This window comes from Lasioglossum baleicum, chromosome 6, assembly GCF_051020765.1.
Source record: "Lasioglossum baleicum chromosome 6, iyLasBale1, whole genome shotgun sequence".
Classification (NCBI taxonomy): domain Eukaryota; kingdom Metazoa; phylum Arthropoda; class Insecta; order Hymenoptera; family Halictidae; genus Lasioglossum; species Lasioglossum baleicum.
The window spans coordinates 14465407-14482587 of record NC_134934.1 but is presented as its reverse complement, the minus strand read 5'-3'; the positions used below and the strand labels follow the sequence as shown (position 1 = coordinate 14482587).

General features: G+C 39.0%; 2 protein-coding genes across 2 annotated transcripts; both read left to right on the top strand.

Annotated features, from left to right (window-relative positions):
- The first annotated feature begins 67 nt into the window (after nt 1-67).
- LOC143210150 (neuropeptides capa receptor) lies at nt 68-12020 on the top strand. The gene is made up of 6 exons (XM_076426738.1): nt 68-2083; nt 7706-7796; nt 8299-8498; nt 8574-8825; nt 10626-10953; nt 11032-12020. The coding sequence occupies exons 1-6, from the start codon at nt 1804-1806 to the stop codon at nt 11264-11266; spliced, it is 1386 nt and encodes a 461-aa protein (XP_076282853.1). The 5' UTR covers nt 68-1803; the 3' UTR covers nt 11267-12020.
- A 1867-nt stretch (nt 12021-13887) lies between these two features.
- On the top strand, nt 13888-15970 carry LOC143210148 (uncharacterized). The gene is made up of 3 exons (XM_076426735.1): nt 13888-14173; nt 14267-14380; nt 15622-15970. Exons 2-3 carry the CDS (start codon nt 14351-14353, stop codon nt 15925-15927), a joined length of 336 nt encoding a protein of 111 aa, XP_076282850.1. The 5' UTR covers nt 13888-14173; nt 14267-14350; the 3' UTR covers nt 15928-15970.
- The last annotated feature ends 1211 nt before the right edge of the window (nt 15971-17181 follow it).

Below are 17181 nucleotides of genomic sequence, written 5' to 3'. Positions count from 1 at the left end.
TTAATTATCCTCGGTTTGACGTAAATGCACGTTATCAAAAGAAAAATTATCGTTGCATTGTCTCCGATTAATCTTATCGGTTGACACGAATTCCGGCGGTTAAAAGTATCGAGTAGAAGCAACTGTTGCTATTTAAGTTGTTTCCTGAAAACAGAGTCCTTCAGTTTGCACAGGGTTGCACATTCAAGGACTTTCGGGGGCGCAGCATCAGTTGACGAAACGATCGGCTGTATCGCAGATGCTAAAGCAATCGAACGGCTCGTTAGACTGATTCTGTTATCAGTGAAATCAGGAGGACGAGGTTGTTGTCGCGGTGTCCGAAGGTGTCGCCGAGAGCATCGCGTTCAGTCACACAGATCGGCAGCTAGCGAAAGCGCCGTCGAATCTCCAATTTCAACCTTCCCTTCGTAGTCTGTTTATTTTGGTTCCGTTCGCGCCGATCTATCAACGTGCTCGAAGAACGACAGTCCGTCTTACGACGAAAATTCCCCGATCGAATTCTATTTCGCGTTTTCCGACGACGCACGTGCTACCATCGGGCACCGGGAGTCGGATCGTTATCTCCCGGAATCTGTGATACTTCGAGGCTACAGTGTTCCTTTTGACAGCGATCAATTCGATAATCGCGTCTCTTTGTTCTTCGAATAAAGAGCCATTCCAATTCTACCTTAGCTGATACAAGGATGAGGGTCCAGGCTCAAAGGAAGAGGACAAGGATCTGCGGCGCAATGGCGATTGAAAGTCGACTGCTAAACTGCAGTTAACATTTCAATTTTTGATAGACTGGGAATCGTTTTCGGGATGGAGTGAAAGGTTAAAATGTATGTTCATTGAGACACCTATATTTCTTGATCCAAAGATGATTTCGATCTTGCGATGGCTGCGTTGAAATCATTGATGCAGCTCTTGAATCTCTTTATGCGAAATAAAAAGTCAAACAGAAGTTTCATTGTTCCTTTCCTAATTTTTATTAAGTTAAATCTACTAGATTGACATTCTCTAATTCTTTTAGTCTATTTCTTTAACTCTTTGTACTCGGAGCTATTTTAACTGGAATATTAAACATTTCTTCCGACCCAGAATTCCCTTAAATTCCCATTCTCTTAAATTTTGTGGATATGAAATTGGTATAATACCTCATGCAATACCTAAATGTTTAGTAATTGATTATAAGTACCGACATATTTAATAATGTAAACAATATTTTAAATAATGGTACAACCATTTCTAGTGGCGTCTCAGAGTCACCATTAAATTGCGTCTCTTCATTTTTCTCATAAATCCATAAAATCCGCAGTTTATTCATGAATTAAAAATGTCGTTGTAGCCGATGCAACATCGAGTTAATTTTAGAACATCGAATGATTCGATTGTTGACCATTCGATCAACCATTTGCTTGATGTTATCGCGAGCTACCTAGATACCATGCTTTGTTTACCTACTGCGATTTCTGCCAAAGATATTTTCCACGGTTTTAACTGTTCGAGCTAAATATTTCTTACTTCGCGACGATCATTGTCTATCAACGCTCTTCCCGATTAAACTTTCAAGTCCGTACCCGGAAGCTGTGTCAATGGTTTCAACCCTAATCGATGACTGAAAGTGATCACTTTCTATCGATCGTAGACTGATTGATTCGATGATCTATGTTTCGTCTATTTACTATGCTTCTTTCTTTTCCACAGATATCGTTTTCTTCAAGAACCGATATTTACAAACACAAGGGGACCACGTTGTAAACGTTTAATAGAACTCCAGCTCGCGAATTTCGTTTAACGTAGAATCTACGAGGAATTACTATAATGGAGACGTCAAACGAGAACTATGTGCACGATTTCTGGAGGGACTGGGACCTGGAGAACCTAACGGAGGTAGAGTACTTGACCAAGGTGCTGGGTCCGAAGTATTTACCGATGCAGATGGTGGTGCCTTTGACGATCGCTTATGTAACGATCTTCGTCACTGGGATTTTCGGGAATGTTGCTACGTGTACTGTGATCCTGAGGAATCCTTCGATGCAGACTGCTACGAACTACTATTTGCTCAATCTAGCCGTTTCCGATCTCATTCTACTTGTTCTGGGTGAGTCCGCCATTGTGAGTCCTCATCTATTTCCGGTTTACACTGTATTAATGTCAATATCCGAATACGCACAACATTACATTCGATTTGCGAATCAATTAATCGTCCAAATATTCGTTTTGAGATGAACTGAATTATAGTAAACGGTGCAAACTTCATTACCAAGTAACTAAACAGCGGATTTTACGCATTTATGACAAAAAACAGTAGGTATAATTTCAAACATCAAATAAATTGGAAGAAGTTATTTCGGTATTTTAAGGTGAAATGAAACCCAATTATTTTATTCAAGCAATGAACTTTAATCAATATAAAATATTTTCTGATGATTTGAGATGATGACCTGAAATCCGCACTTGGATCAGTTTTTTGCCGATAGAAAGATGGCAAAAGATCATCGAACAAAATGGAAAATATTTTATTAATTAAAGTTCATTGCCTAAAATACCGAAATTACTTTCTTGCCAACCCAATATTATTTTTAACCTTAAGCATATTGAGAGATAAAATAATTTTCCATTTCGCTCCAGGATGTTGGAATCCAGGTAGAAAATTTTTATTTTGGAAAAACATTCGCTGTCTACTAATAATTATTAATACCTCTGATCGTTCATACGAATAAAACGGACAAGACATGTGAGAAACACAGAAAATCCACGCAGCAATCAGCACGTTAAACGAGCTCCTAAACATTTCCATAAAAATTTCCCACTCTCCTCGACGAACATCGACGTTTTTCTTTAAAAACGCAATAATATTTCGAGCTCGGGTCTCGAATCAGAGCTGGATTGTTTGAGAAGAGGAGCGAAATGGTCCTCTTGATTAAGTTTGATCATTCCTTCGTCCCCTTTGGTCGCGTTTGCGTCGACTGTCGTTCCAGAACGGAATTTCCGGTGGCGTACGGCCCGATTCGCGCTTTTATAGCGATTCACGAAGAAAACCGGAGATAATGAAACCCGACGGACACTTAATCGAGGGAAAACGAGTACATTGCGCGGGTATTAGTGTTCGTTGAACAGACCCGAGGGGGAATCGATAAGCGAATTGGATTTACATTCCTGCCCCTAAATCACAGTTCTGTCGAGTGGTTCATTAAAACGGTAACAACATTTCAATTGAGAGAACGAACGATCGAGTATTTTTACAGTTGATAATAGGCTGTCGTGATAATGGTAAAAATTGCGAGGGCGTGAGCGCTCTTGGAATTGAACTTGTTCCACGAGAATGCAGTTTTCGAATATTCTATTACGCATTCTCTAGATTTCTTGATTGAGAATGTAGGATAGAGATACAGAGAGAGAGAATTTATTAGGTTGTTGCATATGAAATGTTCGATTTTAGAATGTAACTCTTAGAAAACGTTTCGATCAAGAAATGCTATTACAGTCTGTAGGTTCATTATTATAAAACTTTGAGGTTCAAATCTAATCCTTAACACTAAACGTACCACGACCGGTCAAATGACTGGTTCTAGATTTTTTATTTCACAATTAATGAAATTATAAAGATGCTTTCAGAAGAAATGATTTAATAAATATCTTTATTAGAGTACGTATTATGATAAGAATCGCGCAAAGTCTAAATAAATTAATTCTTGTCGTTTTTGTAAAGTAACCACGTGCTTGTTATTTTTATAGTTTTACATTAATTGTATAATTTTACTTTTAAGTAAAGTTTAATTCAACGTCAACCAACGCGACTGTCGTGTGTTCCTTTTATATGTCTGGAAAAATAACTTATTTGATTAATTAGCGTACTAGTCGTTGATGGCAAATATAACTACAAAATCAAGATAACAATCTTGTAAATGAAAGACGTGAATGACCATAATATCTTATTTTTACCGTAATACAATTAAGAAACTTAAAATTTCTAGATAGAGTACATTGGGTACACAAAATTGCGTTTGTTTCATGTCACTTAAAAAAATCGGATATTTCATATGCAACAACCTAATATATTCAAGGAGGAAGGATTTCAACGGGTGCGAAATGACCAGTAACCATATTTCAATTAAGAGAACGAGTATTTTCACAGTTGATAATATAGGCTGTCGTGATAGCGGTAAAAATTGCAAGTGAAATTGAACTTGTTCCACGAGAAAGCAGTTTTCCGTCGAGCGTCGGGTAACAAAAGAAAAAAGAAGAATCAAGTATTTCATTATGTATCTCTAGATTTCTTCATTGAGAATGTACATTTAAGAAACGATAAGAGAGAAAGAGAGAGGGAGAGAGAGAGAGAGAAAGAATGAATATTCAAGGAGGAAGGGTTTCAAAACGGGTGCGAAATGAATTATGTATTTATAGAACAGATAAAAAGGATCCTCCTGTAGAGAGGTCCTGGAGATCGCGTTTCTCTCCGCTCTTCTCCAACGATGCTCGACGATAAGGGCTTTAAATTAATCTCGCCGCGGTGTGTACATTAGCGATTGTTATCTGCATAGTGGGCTGTTTGTCGGTTGTCGTTGTTATTTGCGTCACTTTTCGCAGGGTAGGAATTGCGTGTTCTAACCGCCGGATGAGTCAAACTGATTTTTTTAGAGCGAGACCGACGGTCCTCGCTAGTCTCAAATCATAAATCTTATCGTTCTTCTCAGTTTCAAGTGCAAAAAAGAGTTTTCCGTCTGTCTCGTTTTTAGAAATGATCAGGGGTATTAATTATAATTAATGTAGTGCTCATCTTGCACTACAATCTAGTAAATGTCAGTAACGACAAATTGATAATTCGGTTAATTTTGTGACGATCATTTATAGAATAGCATCGCTTTCAATTTGAATCAACTTCTGGCTCGTTTGGTGTAAACGAAATATTGACATTCATTTACGTGAGCTGCAATAAAAAACGACACGCATTACAGAATGACCTAATACTTTCATCCGAAAGTACACACTCGTCCAAAGTAAACGCTCGTGCGTGTCGTTTACGTAAATTGCTGACGTTTCTTTTCTTCAATATTGGAGTAGAAGATCAGAATCCACGCAGAGCAATCGCGGGAACTGATAAACATAATTCGCCAAAAATTTATCTGTGATTTTTGGGTTTGCTGTCAATCTGTACTTAATGATTAGACAGCGGATTTTAGTAGACGTGATTGAAAACAGTGAAAACATTAGAATATTAAGAAAGAATACAAATTTCCATTTCAGTCGAGTTTGTTGCAATTCGCGTAAAAAATTTGTATTTTACAGAGAGATCCGCTGTCTATTAATAATCATAGGGCCTGTTAAATATAGTTTTTCCTCGTTAGCACCTATGCGAGCACCTATCGAGTAGGAGAGACTATTTTTCATTGGCTGGCAACTTGATTGCCTTTCAGAAGCAAAGATCGCTGCTATTGAGACGCTAACGAGGAAAAATTGACTCTGCAATCACAGAATTAGATAAAATTAGAACGATTTATTAGTAAGAGGAAAGCCGTGACGTCAAGATTCACGATGACGGTCAATCTGATAGATAACTATAAGCTGAAGCAAGAATTGATTTTTAATTTTATACAAGTAAAACTGTGGCAACACCTTTGCTTCTTGTTTAGCTCGTTAGGGAATCTAGAAATCATAATTGTTATCTAGAGATTCTTTTAGACAAGCCTTATCTTCGTGAGCTGTTAAACTTCGATTCGTAGTTATCAACTATCGCTGGATGCGTCTCAGATTTGGCTACAGCTACTACGTAAATTAGAACGTGTTACTAGAATTTTCATTGTCAGGTGGTACGCGATAGAGATCCCTATTTCACGTGTATTTAAATCTTAAATACACGTTTATTAACGTATCCACATTTTAATTCGTATTAACTTTTAGTACAAAAACGTACAAAACCACGATCGCTAGTACAGAATCGTTATCATTAAACCGCGGATATGCAAAATTGTCTGCGCCTGTTGCTGGAAATAGAAGCCACTTATTTCTCTCTTTCCTCACTTAATTTTCCCTCGTTTTAATCGTTTTATGAAATCGGAAGAAATGTAAAGAGTTACAGAACTTTTTAATTAGTTCCGTTTCAATTACACGGACCGTGGAACTTTTTCTAAAAAAGTGTTATCAGATTATAAGCTGCGACGAGAACAGATAAAGAAAAGTTCTCGAAAGAAACAGATTTAGATCGAGCGGAGCTTGTGTAATGGAAAAAGGAACCGTTTCGTGAAACACAAATACGTATTTTGTTTATTAACCCTTTGCACTCGGTGCTATTTTAACTGGAAAATTAAACATTTCGTCCTAGCTAGAATATTTCTATTATCAAGGTTTTTTTAAATTTTATGAATATGAAATTGGTATAATATGTACCTCATATACAATACCTAAATGTTTAGTACATGATTGATTAGCAATTTGCGCGTAAAATCCTTTGAAAAATCATTCGCAGACATAATTCAGACATCGACCGAGCTGTACGTTGCATTATCGACAGCCACAAATCGATCGAAATCGTATAGTTTGCCAGATAAGCCACGGGTCGTTCACGCACATACACAATGATCGGAAATTCGCGATACCGATATCGAACATTGTTCGTAACATGGTAATAGACGTAGACGCTCATTTCTCCTCCGGATTAACAAGGGATAAACGAAATGGGTCATCTGCTGGTTCCATTAAATTTTATCATCGGAAATCGACTCGGGTTTCCGGAAGAATCGCTCACGTTTTATCGTCAGAGAAGAAAAAAAAGTGTTCGTCCGATGCCATTACATCGCACGAGTTGTTATGTGTATAAATTCCTTTGTCCGGTGGAAATCATTGCTCGATTCTCTTAATGAAATTACAGAAATATACCGGCGAGGCTGGCGTTTAATAAAATTCAATACAGAATTCACTTTGTTTCCCATTTACTGAAAACATCGACAAACATTTCACTTCAATTCCCCGAAATATGTCCATAAAAGCGCGAATCCGCTGCAAGCTCGTGACAATCAACGGAACCGGCCGGACGCGAAATCTTACAGGTGTTTAGGGTTGTTCCATTTAGGTGATTCCAATTCCCGGAGCTTCTCAACACTTTCCTCATCGCGATCTCCTACAGATTTAATTTTCTTCTTGCCTCCCTATTTTCTCAGGTGAAAAATATATATCATTCGTAGGTTTTGCAATGCAAATTCACCCTTTTGCAAAATAATTTCATCCATTAAGAATATTTAAAATTAATTATATTTATTGATTTAGATGAAATCAATAAGAACATAATTTTGCAATTACAGGCGACTAGTTTCGAGGCTTCTCCTCTCTATTACAGAATTTGTTTCTATTGGGAGCTCTGTAAAATACGCGTTGCGTGCAATTTCTTGTCAGCTTTACTCGCGGAACACACGGTGACGTTCGCATGTTAATTATCCGTCGAGCTTAGGGCAAGTCCGTCGTAAATCTGTTTTCGGGAAAACGCGTTTGTGTACCTCGGCTCGGCTTTGAGTCGGCTCTTGTCCCCTAGCAAAGATATCTGACGTCAATCGCGCGCGTCGCGGAAATAAATCACAGATAACACGTTGTAGAAAACAGCCGCCGGGAAATACGTAGTCGGTGGCTGTCGAAGAACACCATTATACAATACCGTATAAATGGAATAACCGTGTCGATTGATTATAATCCGAACGGGTCGATCACTATCGTGGTCTTGTTCGACTTTCAGGATTACCTCACGAGCTGAGCAACGCTTGGCAACAGTACCCGTGGACGCTGGGCGCCGGCCTATGCAAGATCAGGGCATACGTGTCGGAAATGTAAGAATATTTATCCTGAACAACCAAGGAAGGTCTTCTTGTACTCGTCACTCGCGAAATATTCCGCTGTTTTCCTGCCGTTGCTCGGTTAACAATAAACTTACCACCACCGGTCAGGATGACCGGTTCCAGATACTTATTTTACAATTATTGAAATAATAAAAATGATTTCATAAGAAATGATTGCATAGATATCTTTACTAGAGCACGTGTAACTCGAAGAGAAATGAGATGATGGAGGAGGACAGCGTGATTAAAAATGTACCATTCTTCCGGCGTTGGCTGCTTGGAAGATGATGTATTGCTTTTTGTTACGTCGAGATCGGTGTGTCGAGGAATTATCTGTAACCCTTTGCCTTATGATTTCACCACAGACACACCGATTAGATAGAACCTCTTTATGTGAATTTAATTTCTCCGGAGAGGATCTTGCTTGGTCTGATCAGAGTCCTCCTATTCCACTGGGATTTTTACGGATGAAGCGATGGGTTTGATTCCGCAGGTCGTCTTACGTGTCAGTACTCACGATAGTGGCCTTCTCCATGGAAAGATATTTGGCCATTTGTCATCCTCTTCGCGTGTACACGATGAGCGGTCTGAAGAGACCGATTCGTTTCATCCTGGTTTCCTGGACGATCGCATTGGTCTGCGCGATACCGTTCGCGATGTACACGAAAGTCAATCTAGTCGAGTACCCTCCAGGTGAACTATCTGCTCCCTTCTATCTTACAAAAATATACCTTGTGAAAATTTAAAGAAAAATTTTCTGTCGTGCAGATTCGGGAAATTATTCGAACGATTCGGCGATCTGCGCAATGATCCTACCGAACATGCCTGATTTCCCTCTCTACGAGCTGAGCAGCATCATATTCTTCATGATACCGATGCTAGTGATCTTGGTGGTTTACACAAGAATGGGCTTGAAGATTAGGAGCAGCACGCAGGATACACTGAAGTCAGTGGTGCATAGTGCGATCCACGGAGAGTCCAAACAGATTCAATACCGGAGATCAGTCGTCAGAATGCTGTGTAATACGAAGCTTCATTTTTTCATTCGTCATCCATTCCCATCTGTGATCATCGATGAGCATTATTCCACGTGAAATTTAATCACTTCTTTTACACGCCGATTTTCTGCGTTTCGCACAAGCTTCGTCTATGTATTTTAGAGGTTCTTAAACTGTGGTCCGTGGACCCCTGGGAGTCTGCGTAGCCTTTACCGGGGGTCCGCGAAACAATTCTGACATTAACTTTACATCCCCCAACTTTTCGCTTTTATTCAAATAACTCATTTATTAAAAATCGTACATGGTCAAGACTTTTTGTATTTGTTGTTACTTAACTAGTTATTAACATAACGAAACAATAATTAGTAAAAATTTAATTATTAGCAAATACATTTTTGCCAATATTTATTATGACGTAGTGCCTATGAGATTATTGAACCAGAAATTATGTCTCAAGAACGATGTAAAATGCCTAGGGTTAGGATGGGGTCCGCAAAAGAAATGTTGTTCAAGAGGGGGCCTCGGACTACACAAGTTTAAGAACACCTGGTCTATTTCATTTATAGAAACAATCATCTTGTTAGATTTTAAAAATTGAGAAACTAAGAAACAATAAAGACAAAACGAGATATAGGTTTTGCACTCCAAATTCACCTTTTTGCAAATCAAATTCAACCTTTTGCAAAATCAAATTCACCCATTAAGAATATTTTTTTCACTGATTACATGCATTACAAAGTTAATGAAGTGGTAATTACTAGACTGCGGAGCTTCAGGCAAAATAAAAATTGTTTGCATCAACTGCAACAAACAAGGGCCAAGTAATAATTTTTTTCATTCTTTAATAATGTTCATAAGCTGCAACTAATACATTGCTGTTCTTAAATTTTTTAAACTTGCCCACTGTTTTAAATCGCGACTATCCATTTTTGTCGCGAATGCATCAAATCCGCAGTCTAGTAATCGTAACAATTAATTTACATTTGATCTGATTTTTTTTACAAAAACCTACTTAAAAATATTAGATGATTGCATAAATTCGTACCCGATTTTCATAGATGTCGCGAACTATACTGTGTGCATGTGGGAGTGTAAAAACAAAAATTATATAGTCATCATTCTTTTCTAATTGTAGAAAAGAATTGTGATTATACAGGGTGTCTCAGCTGAAGGAGAAGCCACCTAAATATCTCCTTTATTTTCAATGACACAAAAGATATTTATGGCATAACTTGAATGGTATTGAAGGAGGAATATCATAGAAGAACAATTTCTTTTGTCCGGTTATTTTTTCACAGTTTTTTCAAGGTCATCGTTATTATATTATCGGGAAAACTTTTTTTTATTCCATCTTTTATAGCGGCTGAAAAAATACATTTGAATATGCTTAACTCATTAACCAGATGGAATAAAAAAAGTTTTCCCGATAAAAAATAACGATAACCTTGAAAAAACTATGAAAAAATAATCGGACAAAAGAAATTGTTCTTCTGTGATATTCCTCTTTCGATACCATTTAAATTATGCCAAAAATATTTTTTTTGTGTCATTAACAATAAAGGAGATATTTAGGTGGCCTCCTTCAGCTGAGACACCCTGTATAATTGATTAATAAAGCTGTACTCTTTAAAATTTAACCATTGAATTTTATTTTCAAATCGGGCGCGAACATATGCAATCATCTGATACTTTGTAAAAAGTTGAACGTGATTTGCAAAAGGGTGAAATTGATTTTCAAAACCTGTAAATGTCTCCCCAGCTGCAAGCCTGCAAACAACTTCCCTTGACAATAACAAATGATTAACGCGATCGGTCGTTGCAGGTGTAGTGGTGATCATGTTCTTCGTCTGCTGGGCTCCGTTTCACGCGCAAAGGCTGCTCTACGTCTACGGCCAGGACTCGGATTACTATCCAGACTTGAACGAGTGGCTGTACGTCTTGGGTGGTTGTCTGTACTACTTCAGCACCACGGTGAATCCAATTTTGTATAATTTGATGAGCATGAAGTATCGTCAGGCGTTCAAGGAGACTATCTGCTGCGGGTTTAGGAAGTCTCTTGGAAAAAGCTGGCAGACTAGAGTATCGTCGCAGGTGTCCGAAGAGAATCCTCGAGGAAAAGCACGGGGCTCGAACTTCAAGAAGTCCGTCAGGTTGGAGAAATTCGGATTAATTGGTGATTCGCACGAGTGAGGGAGTATTGTGAATATAATTGGATAATTCTAACACAGGTACACCATCAGTCAGGCGAAAGAAATGTTTCGATTCAAGGCGAGCAGGGAGAGCGTGGTGAGGGACGAGAACGATAATGCTTCTCGTAAATCTTACAACCTGAAGAAGGAAGACGCCACGTCGAAACCACTTCTTGATCGAATGCACTCCGTTGCTGGGGAACAAGCCAACAAGAGCGTTCTGCCGAAGAGGACTGTGGAAAAGACTGGCTCTACTGCGAGCAGCAACCTGTGATCTAGATGAATCTTGTACTGAATTCTGGAACTGTTATTTGCTCGATCAATCGTTGGATCGGCGTTGTAAATAGTTATTGTAAATGAAGCGATTGAGAGGGCGATTTTTGGGGTTGGACTAACGAACTGTGTCTTTGGGAATTCTTTTGGGGACAGAATTTTTCAGATGTTTTTAAGTAGTGTTTAGTGGAAGATTTTCAACCTCTTGTGGACGAGAACTTTTTTTATTTTATTTTGCAACGAGTTGAGCGTGCTTATCTTCAAGATAAAAGATTAAGAGTTGAAGAGTTAAATAGTCTGGTACCACTTGAGAAAAGTAATTCTTCAAGAACATGTTCGATGCTACTTGAAAAATAATCTTTTCACAATGTAAAATTACGTAAGTTATTGAACTTAACAGGTGAATAATGAGTTCTTTCCAAGAATGCTTTTACGTTTCAAACTGTTGACACGACCATGTCAATTTTGTTCAACCCCTGCGACTTCCCCTCCAGTCCAGAACTGCTGTAAATACTAGTTGTAAATGTTAATACTACTTTATATTATTTATTGATTAAATACTAGTTGTAAATACTAGTTGTAAACGATTGTTATTTATTCCCTGACAATATGTCACTACGAATTTTGATCAGTTCCGACGTCGTTGTATCATAGAAGATTCACGTTGTTTAATAAAAATGTGGAGCGACGAGTATGCGAAACATACCAACGGCAGTCAATTAGTCGTTGTACAACGATCCTCCTCTTCCTGTTTGTTTTCCGTCGGTTATGCGACGCTTGTTGCTACCTCGCGAACCTTTATGGCGCAATATGCATCGCGTTAAGAAAATTGCGTTCGTTGCTCGATTACAGAAAACTTGCATCCCCGTGGATGCATCCTCGAGTACCGAGTTCCCGAAAAAAGAACAGTGAGTTTATTGCTCGAGATTTTCAAGGACTTTTGAGACGATGTTACATTCTTGCCCATTCTTTCCATAAATTATTTAGTATATTAATTTTTGTTTATTAAGTATTTAAGTTAGCACAACTCTGCCGTAGATAAAGTCGTAAGTATTCCTGACGAAGTAAAGGAATGTCCACGAAATTCGTGTACTCGAATATACTCGCGTCACCGTAATTTCATATCGCACATTTATCAGGAGCGAATCGACCGAGGAATGAATAAGATCGCGAATAAATATACGACGTTGGGGACGTGAAAAGAATCGGCGAACTTGAGGTCCAGATTTACGGATAAATAAATTCGCGTTCGAGCCCATTCGTGACCGAACGCTAGTCACGCGATAGCGAATTAATGGAACTGCGGATTTTAATGCAAAATAAAAATTGTCAACACATTTTGCCAGGCGATTTCGAATCGTATTCGATTCGGAATTCGTGTTTCGTGTAGTTTCGGCCTCGTTTCTTCCCGATTTGTATTAGAGATCACGCGCGGTTCGTCAGAGCTTGCTTGAAAAATTCGTCAGGTCCAGGTGACAGCGCACGAAACGGACAGACAGCGCTCGGTGCTTTATCGCGCGTCATGCTCGAAATTATTAAAAGCGGGAGGGATGATTAAATTGGCGGCGGAAACTGCGAACGCGAAACTGGCCACGCCAGTTTCCCACGCCGACAACCAATTCCTCCCAATTCTTTTTACTCTCTCTCTCTCTCTCTCTCTCTCTCTCTCTCTCTCTCTCTCTCTCTCTCTCTCTCTCTCTCTCGGAGAGATTTTTCATTGGGCACAGGGACTGCGATTGCTTTCCGAGTCGAGTTCCATCCTGGTTCGATTGACGAAGGATTCGAACTTCTTAATGAGCTTACTTCGAGGAAAGATGATAGAATCGGGCCGGCAACGCGACAATGGCGGAAGTTCGTCGGCTGCGACGGCTCGACGACGATATGGAACTTTTGTTGCTGGCAATCTTCAACACTGCAGTCGTGAATCGTTCTTCGTGCTAATTCAACCCTGGTGGATCAATCAAAATTTTTTGTCTTCATTCGCACTGATTAACACCCAGATAGCACAAAGACGGCGTCTTTAAAACGAGTTGAAAAAGGCGTCTTTAAAAAGTCTCGAAAAACACGTCTTAAGACGTCTCAAAAAAGAACTCCTTAAGATGTCTTATTTCATACGTTAAAACAACGTCTTACAGACGTCTTCAGTTGAAAGTACTAGCTAGAAATTTAAGCGCACAGTCGGGAAGGTTTTCAAGAAAAAATGTTAAAAATACCATTAGGGCCTGGACAGGTTGTTCAGGATTTTCATATTACTTTCGATTTCGTGAAGTTGGATGTCTGTGTTGAGAAGGATGGTTCTTTTTCGTCGTTGGCGAAATGACGCCGGACTTTCGCCGAATCAGTCCCCGGAGAAATGAATTAATAAACCCAGTGGTCAGCGCTGGTCCCGTTTTAATGAACGCGAAATTCGTACTTGAAGCTGTTTCGCTGGTTTTTGTACAAATTTACATTTTAACGGAGGAATTTCAAAAGCCGGCAGAGAGATTCTATTTCTCTTATTAAAGGCCTCGTTAAGTCGGAACTGGGACGCGACTGTTCCTCATTGAGACTTTCATTTTATTATATTCCATAGACGTCGAGTGTACGTACACATACAAGAATTTTTCAATGAAACAAACGAATACAGACGGGTGCAGGCGGTTTCTTTGTTCCAGGATGTACGATGTAACCTAAATTAACTTGTGCTTCTAATACTCTGACGACGATATTTCATCCCGTGCGAGAATGTTAGCAAAACTATCCGAAGCATGCGAGAATGCTAGTGCTCGTTCTGGAGTGTTTGAATTGTCTCGCGGAATCGATTGCCGTCATCGCGATCCAAGTTCTATGTTGGATTTACCGATGCATTCTCTTGATCATCCTGCAAACAGTTTTCCGGCAATTAACAGGAGAGAAGGCTTTGCAATGGGTAATATCGCCTTTGGCAAACATTGACATTCGCGGATTTCGTCTGTGCCAACTAGTTCTCGCGGCTATTGATTTTTCCTAATTTCCTTTTCAGAACCCAACATTTTCTAATCCCACTACTTACCGTCTAAAAGTTTCCTCGTAGACTGAATTCGGACAAAAACGAAGAAACGTTATTATGTCGATGCTCGGTCAGAAGACGTCGAAGGTAAAAGCCCGGGAAACTTGGAATCTCGAAAGAGAACGGTCTTTTGGCCGAAAGTTTCCGTTTTTGTCCACGTTCATGTGTTTGGGCACTGTCTTATCGCATGCTAGTCCGTGTTTCGTAGTCAGATCAAATTTTGGGGGAAACATCGTTCCTAGATTTTAATACTTGGCGTTAGGAACCAGGAATTTGTGACAAAAACGAAATAAATTGCTCTAATTCCAAAAATCTTCGTGGTGTGCTTACGAACTGCAGTTAACCCTTATCAGTCGACTCACCACTAAGAATTGGTGTATCATTATTCACAATATTGTTTACATTATTAAATATGTCGGTATCTAATCTAAGTGATCGAAATGAATTTCTCTCCATGATAACATTTACCAACGAGAGAAAAAATTTTCGGTTACTTATCATCCGTATTTGTAACCATTACGATTTTAGGCGATGAAATACTTGTTGTTCCATGACTTTTTTTCTTTTTGGTTGTAACATTTAGGGTCTCTGATCACTACACATTGAAGTATTGTATGAGGTCTTGTAACAACTTCATGAATCAAATCATTTTCAAGTTAAAATAGCTCCGACTGCGAAGGGTTAAAAAATTGCTAAATTTTCGAGAGCCATCGAATACTTAATTATCATATCTGTCCTAACTCTGGTATCTCGAAAGACGTTCCCAACCAATTCGGTCGTTTGTTTATCTACCATATCCATTAGCGCATTGTGCGAAGTTTCGACTTCGTTTCGCGCGAAGTTCGCAAGCGTTACATTCTGTCGACTAACCGAATACAGAAACGAAAACATTCGCTGCGGACTGTTCTATTAAATGACGAGGCAGCTCGTTTTTGTCACGAACTTTCCCGCGATCCACACCCCCTTCTCTCCGAATCAAATTCAACACCGGCGAGAATAGATCAAACTTTTCGAATTGATATTCCACGGATGCGACAGCATTATATCAAATGATTGCATAAGTTCGTGCTCGATTTGAAAATAAGATTCAATGGTTAAATTTTAAAGATTGGTCAAAGATTTGGTTAATGATTGTTTAAATTAAAATTAAAAAATGCTTAAATTTTCTACAATTAGAAAAGAATGGTGACTATATGTATAATTGATTAATAAAGTTGTATTCTTTAAAATTTAACCATATGAATTTTATTTTCAAATCAGACACGAACTTATGCAATCATCTAATATATGTATAGTATATCCCCCTGTAACTATAAAATGATTTTCAGTTCTTCCTCTACATTTTCTCACTTGGCACGCTGATATTAATCCTGGACTCGTACGCGGAGCCGATCCACAAACCAGATCCCAAATGCGACAAGGATCATCCACTTTGCCCGTTCCACCAAACTCATCTACCCAGACAAGCGATCGAGTATGCGTTGTATACTCGTGGAGAGATCACCGAATATCTATTACGGAAAACCTTAACACGACGACCCAGAGAGTATGCGATACGGTTTTTCGTTGCCGATCAAGATGCCAGTGACGAGACGACCAAACTTGTTACCGAGTCATCATCGAGGAATAGATGATCTTTTCAAGGATCGAGACGAAACTTTATGGGGATCGAGAGGAAGGATCACAGGTATCATACACAAAATTTCAATTTCTCTTTGTGGAAGACAACATTTGACGCTGTATTATTTGTAGACTGCAGATCCTTATGCGTTTATGGCGTATGAAAATTTTCAAAAAATCCTAGAATATGAAATTCGATATACTTCAGTACGTTTCGTACTTATTGTGGATTTACAATGGCTAATGACACTGAAAGTAACATTTTATTTGATTCTGCTTGCTTCGAATTTGTCTACAAAAATTGCAAATTGCATAAACATCCTATCGTATAATTGCTTGTAAATCAAAAACAGATGTTGCTAGTGAGTGATTGGGAAACAGGAATTGATAGGTTATCTGAAAGATGGCAACAAGTTGTTACAAATCATGGAAACATTGAATAATATGAAACACGACAGACCTTTCCCTCCAACCAAATAAATTAAAATGCGTTCCAAGATAAGCTCGAACGATAAAAATTAAATAAGTCAGGCTCGATCTGGGTTGTTTAAGCCTTTATACAGTTGATTCAAATTAATCAATTCTCAAGTAATGCACGTACACTAACTACAAGAACATAACCGATGCATCTAACTTCTTCCCAGTTTCTCCGTAACGTCGCCAACTTGGTAAGATAAGGGGAAGTTCAAGAGCAGTGGATGCTATTCTATCACCGCTACGATTGGCCAACGGCAGGGGTAGAATTTCGACGCTAACGAAGGAATACCGGTTTCTTCACAGACACGTAAGCAGTTTCAAGTTTCCAGATCGATTTCCCAACGGCGCTATCCGGATGTAGAATCGATCGTGTCACCAGGTGAGACGAGACGCAATGACCGATATCTTAGCAAGAATGCTTAAAACGCAATGCGCGTCTCAGAAATTCTTTCGAAACGAATAGATTATGCAAATGTATGCAAATGGTAGTTAGAGATGAATGAGCGGAGAAAATGGATGGGACACGATCCGTGATTACGCGGCACAATGGGAGTTCTTGATTAAAAGGAGGACCTCTAGATGCCGGAAGATCCTTGTCGGTTCGAAGATCAATTAAGAGTGCCGATAAATCGATCACTTCGTGTTAGTTCAACCCTTTAGCACTCCATTCGACGTCTGTAATTCTTTACCGAATAAATTTCGAATAAAAGACTTGCACCGAACAGTCTACGAGCACAATGCACCTGAATTGCACAACGAAACGTGGAGAAGAACGTCGCGAACGTGCTGCT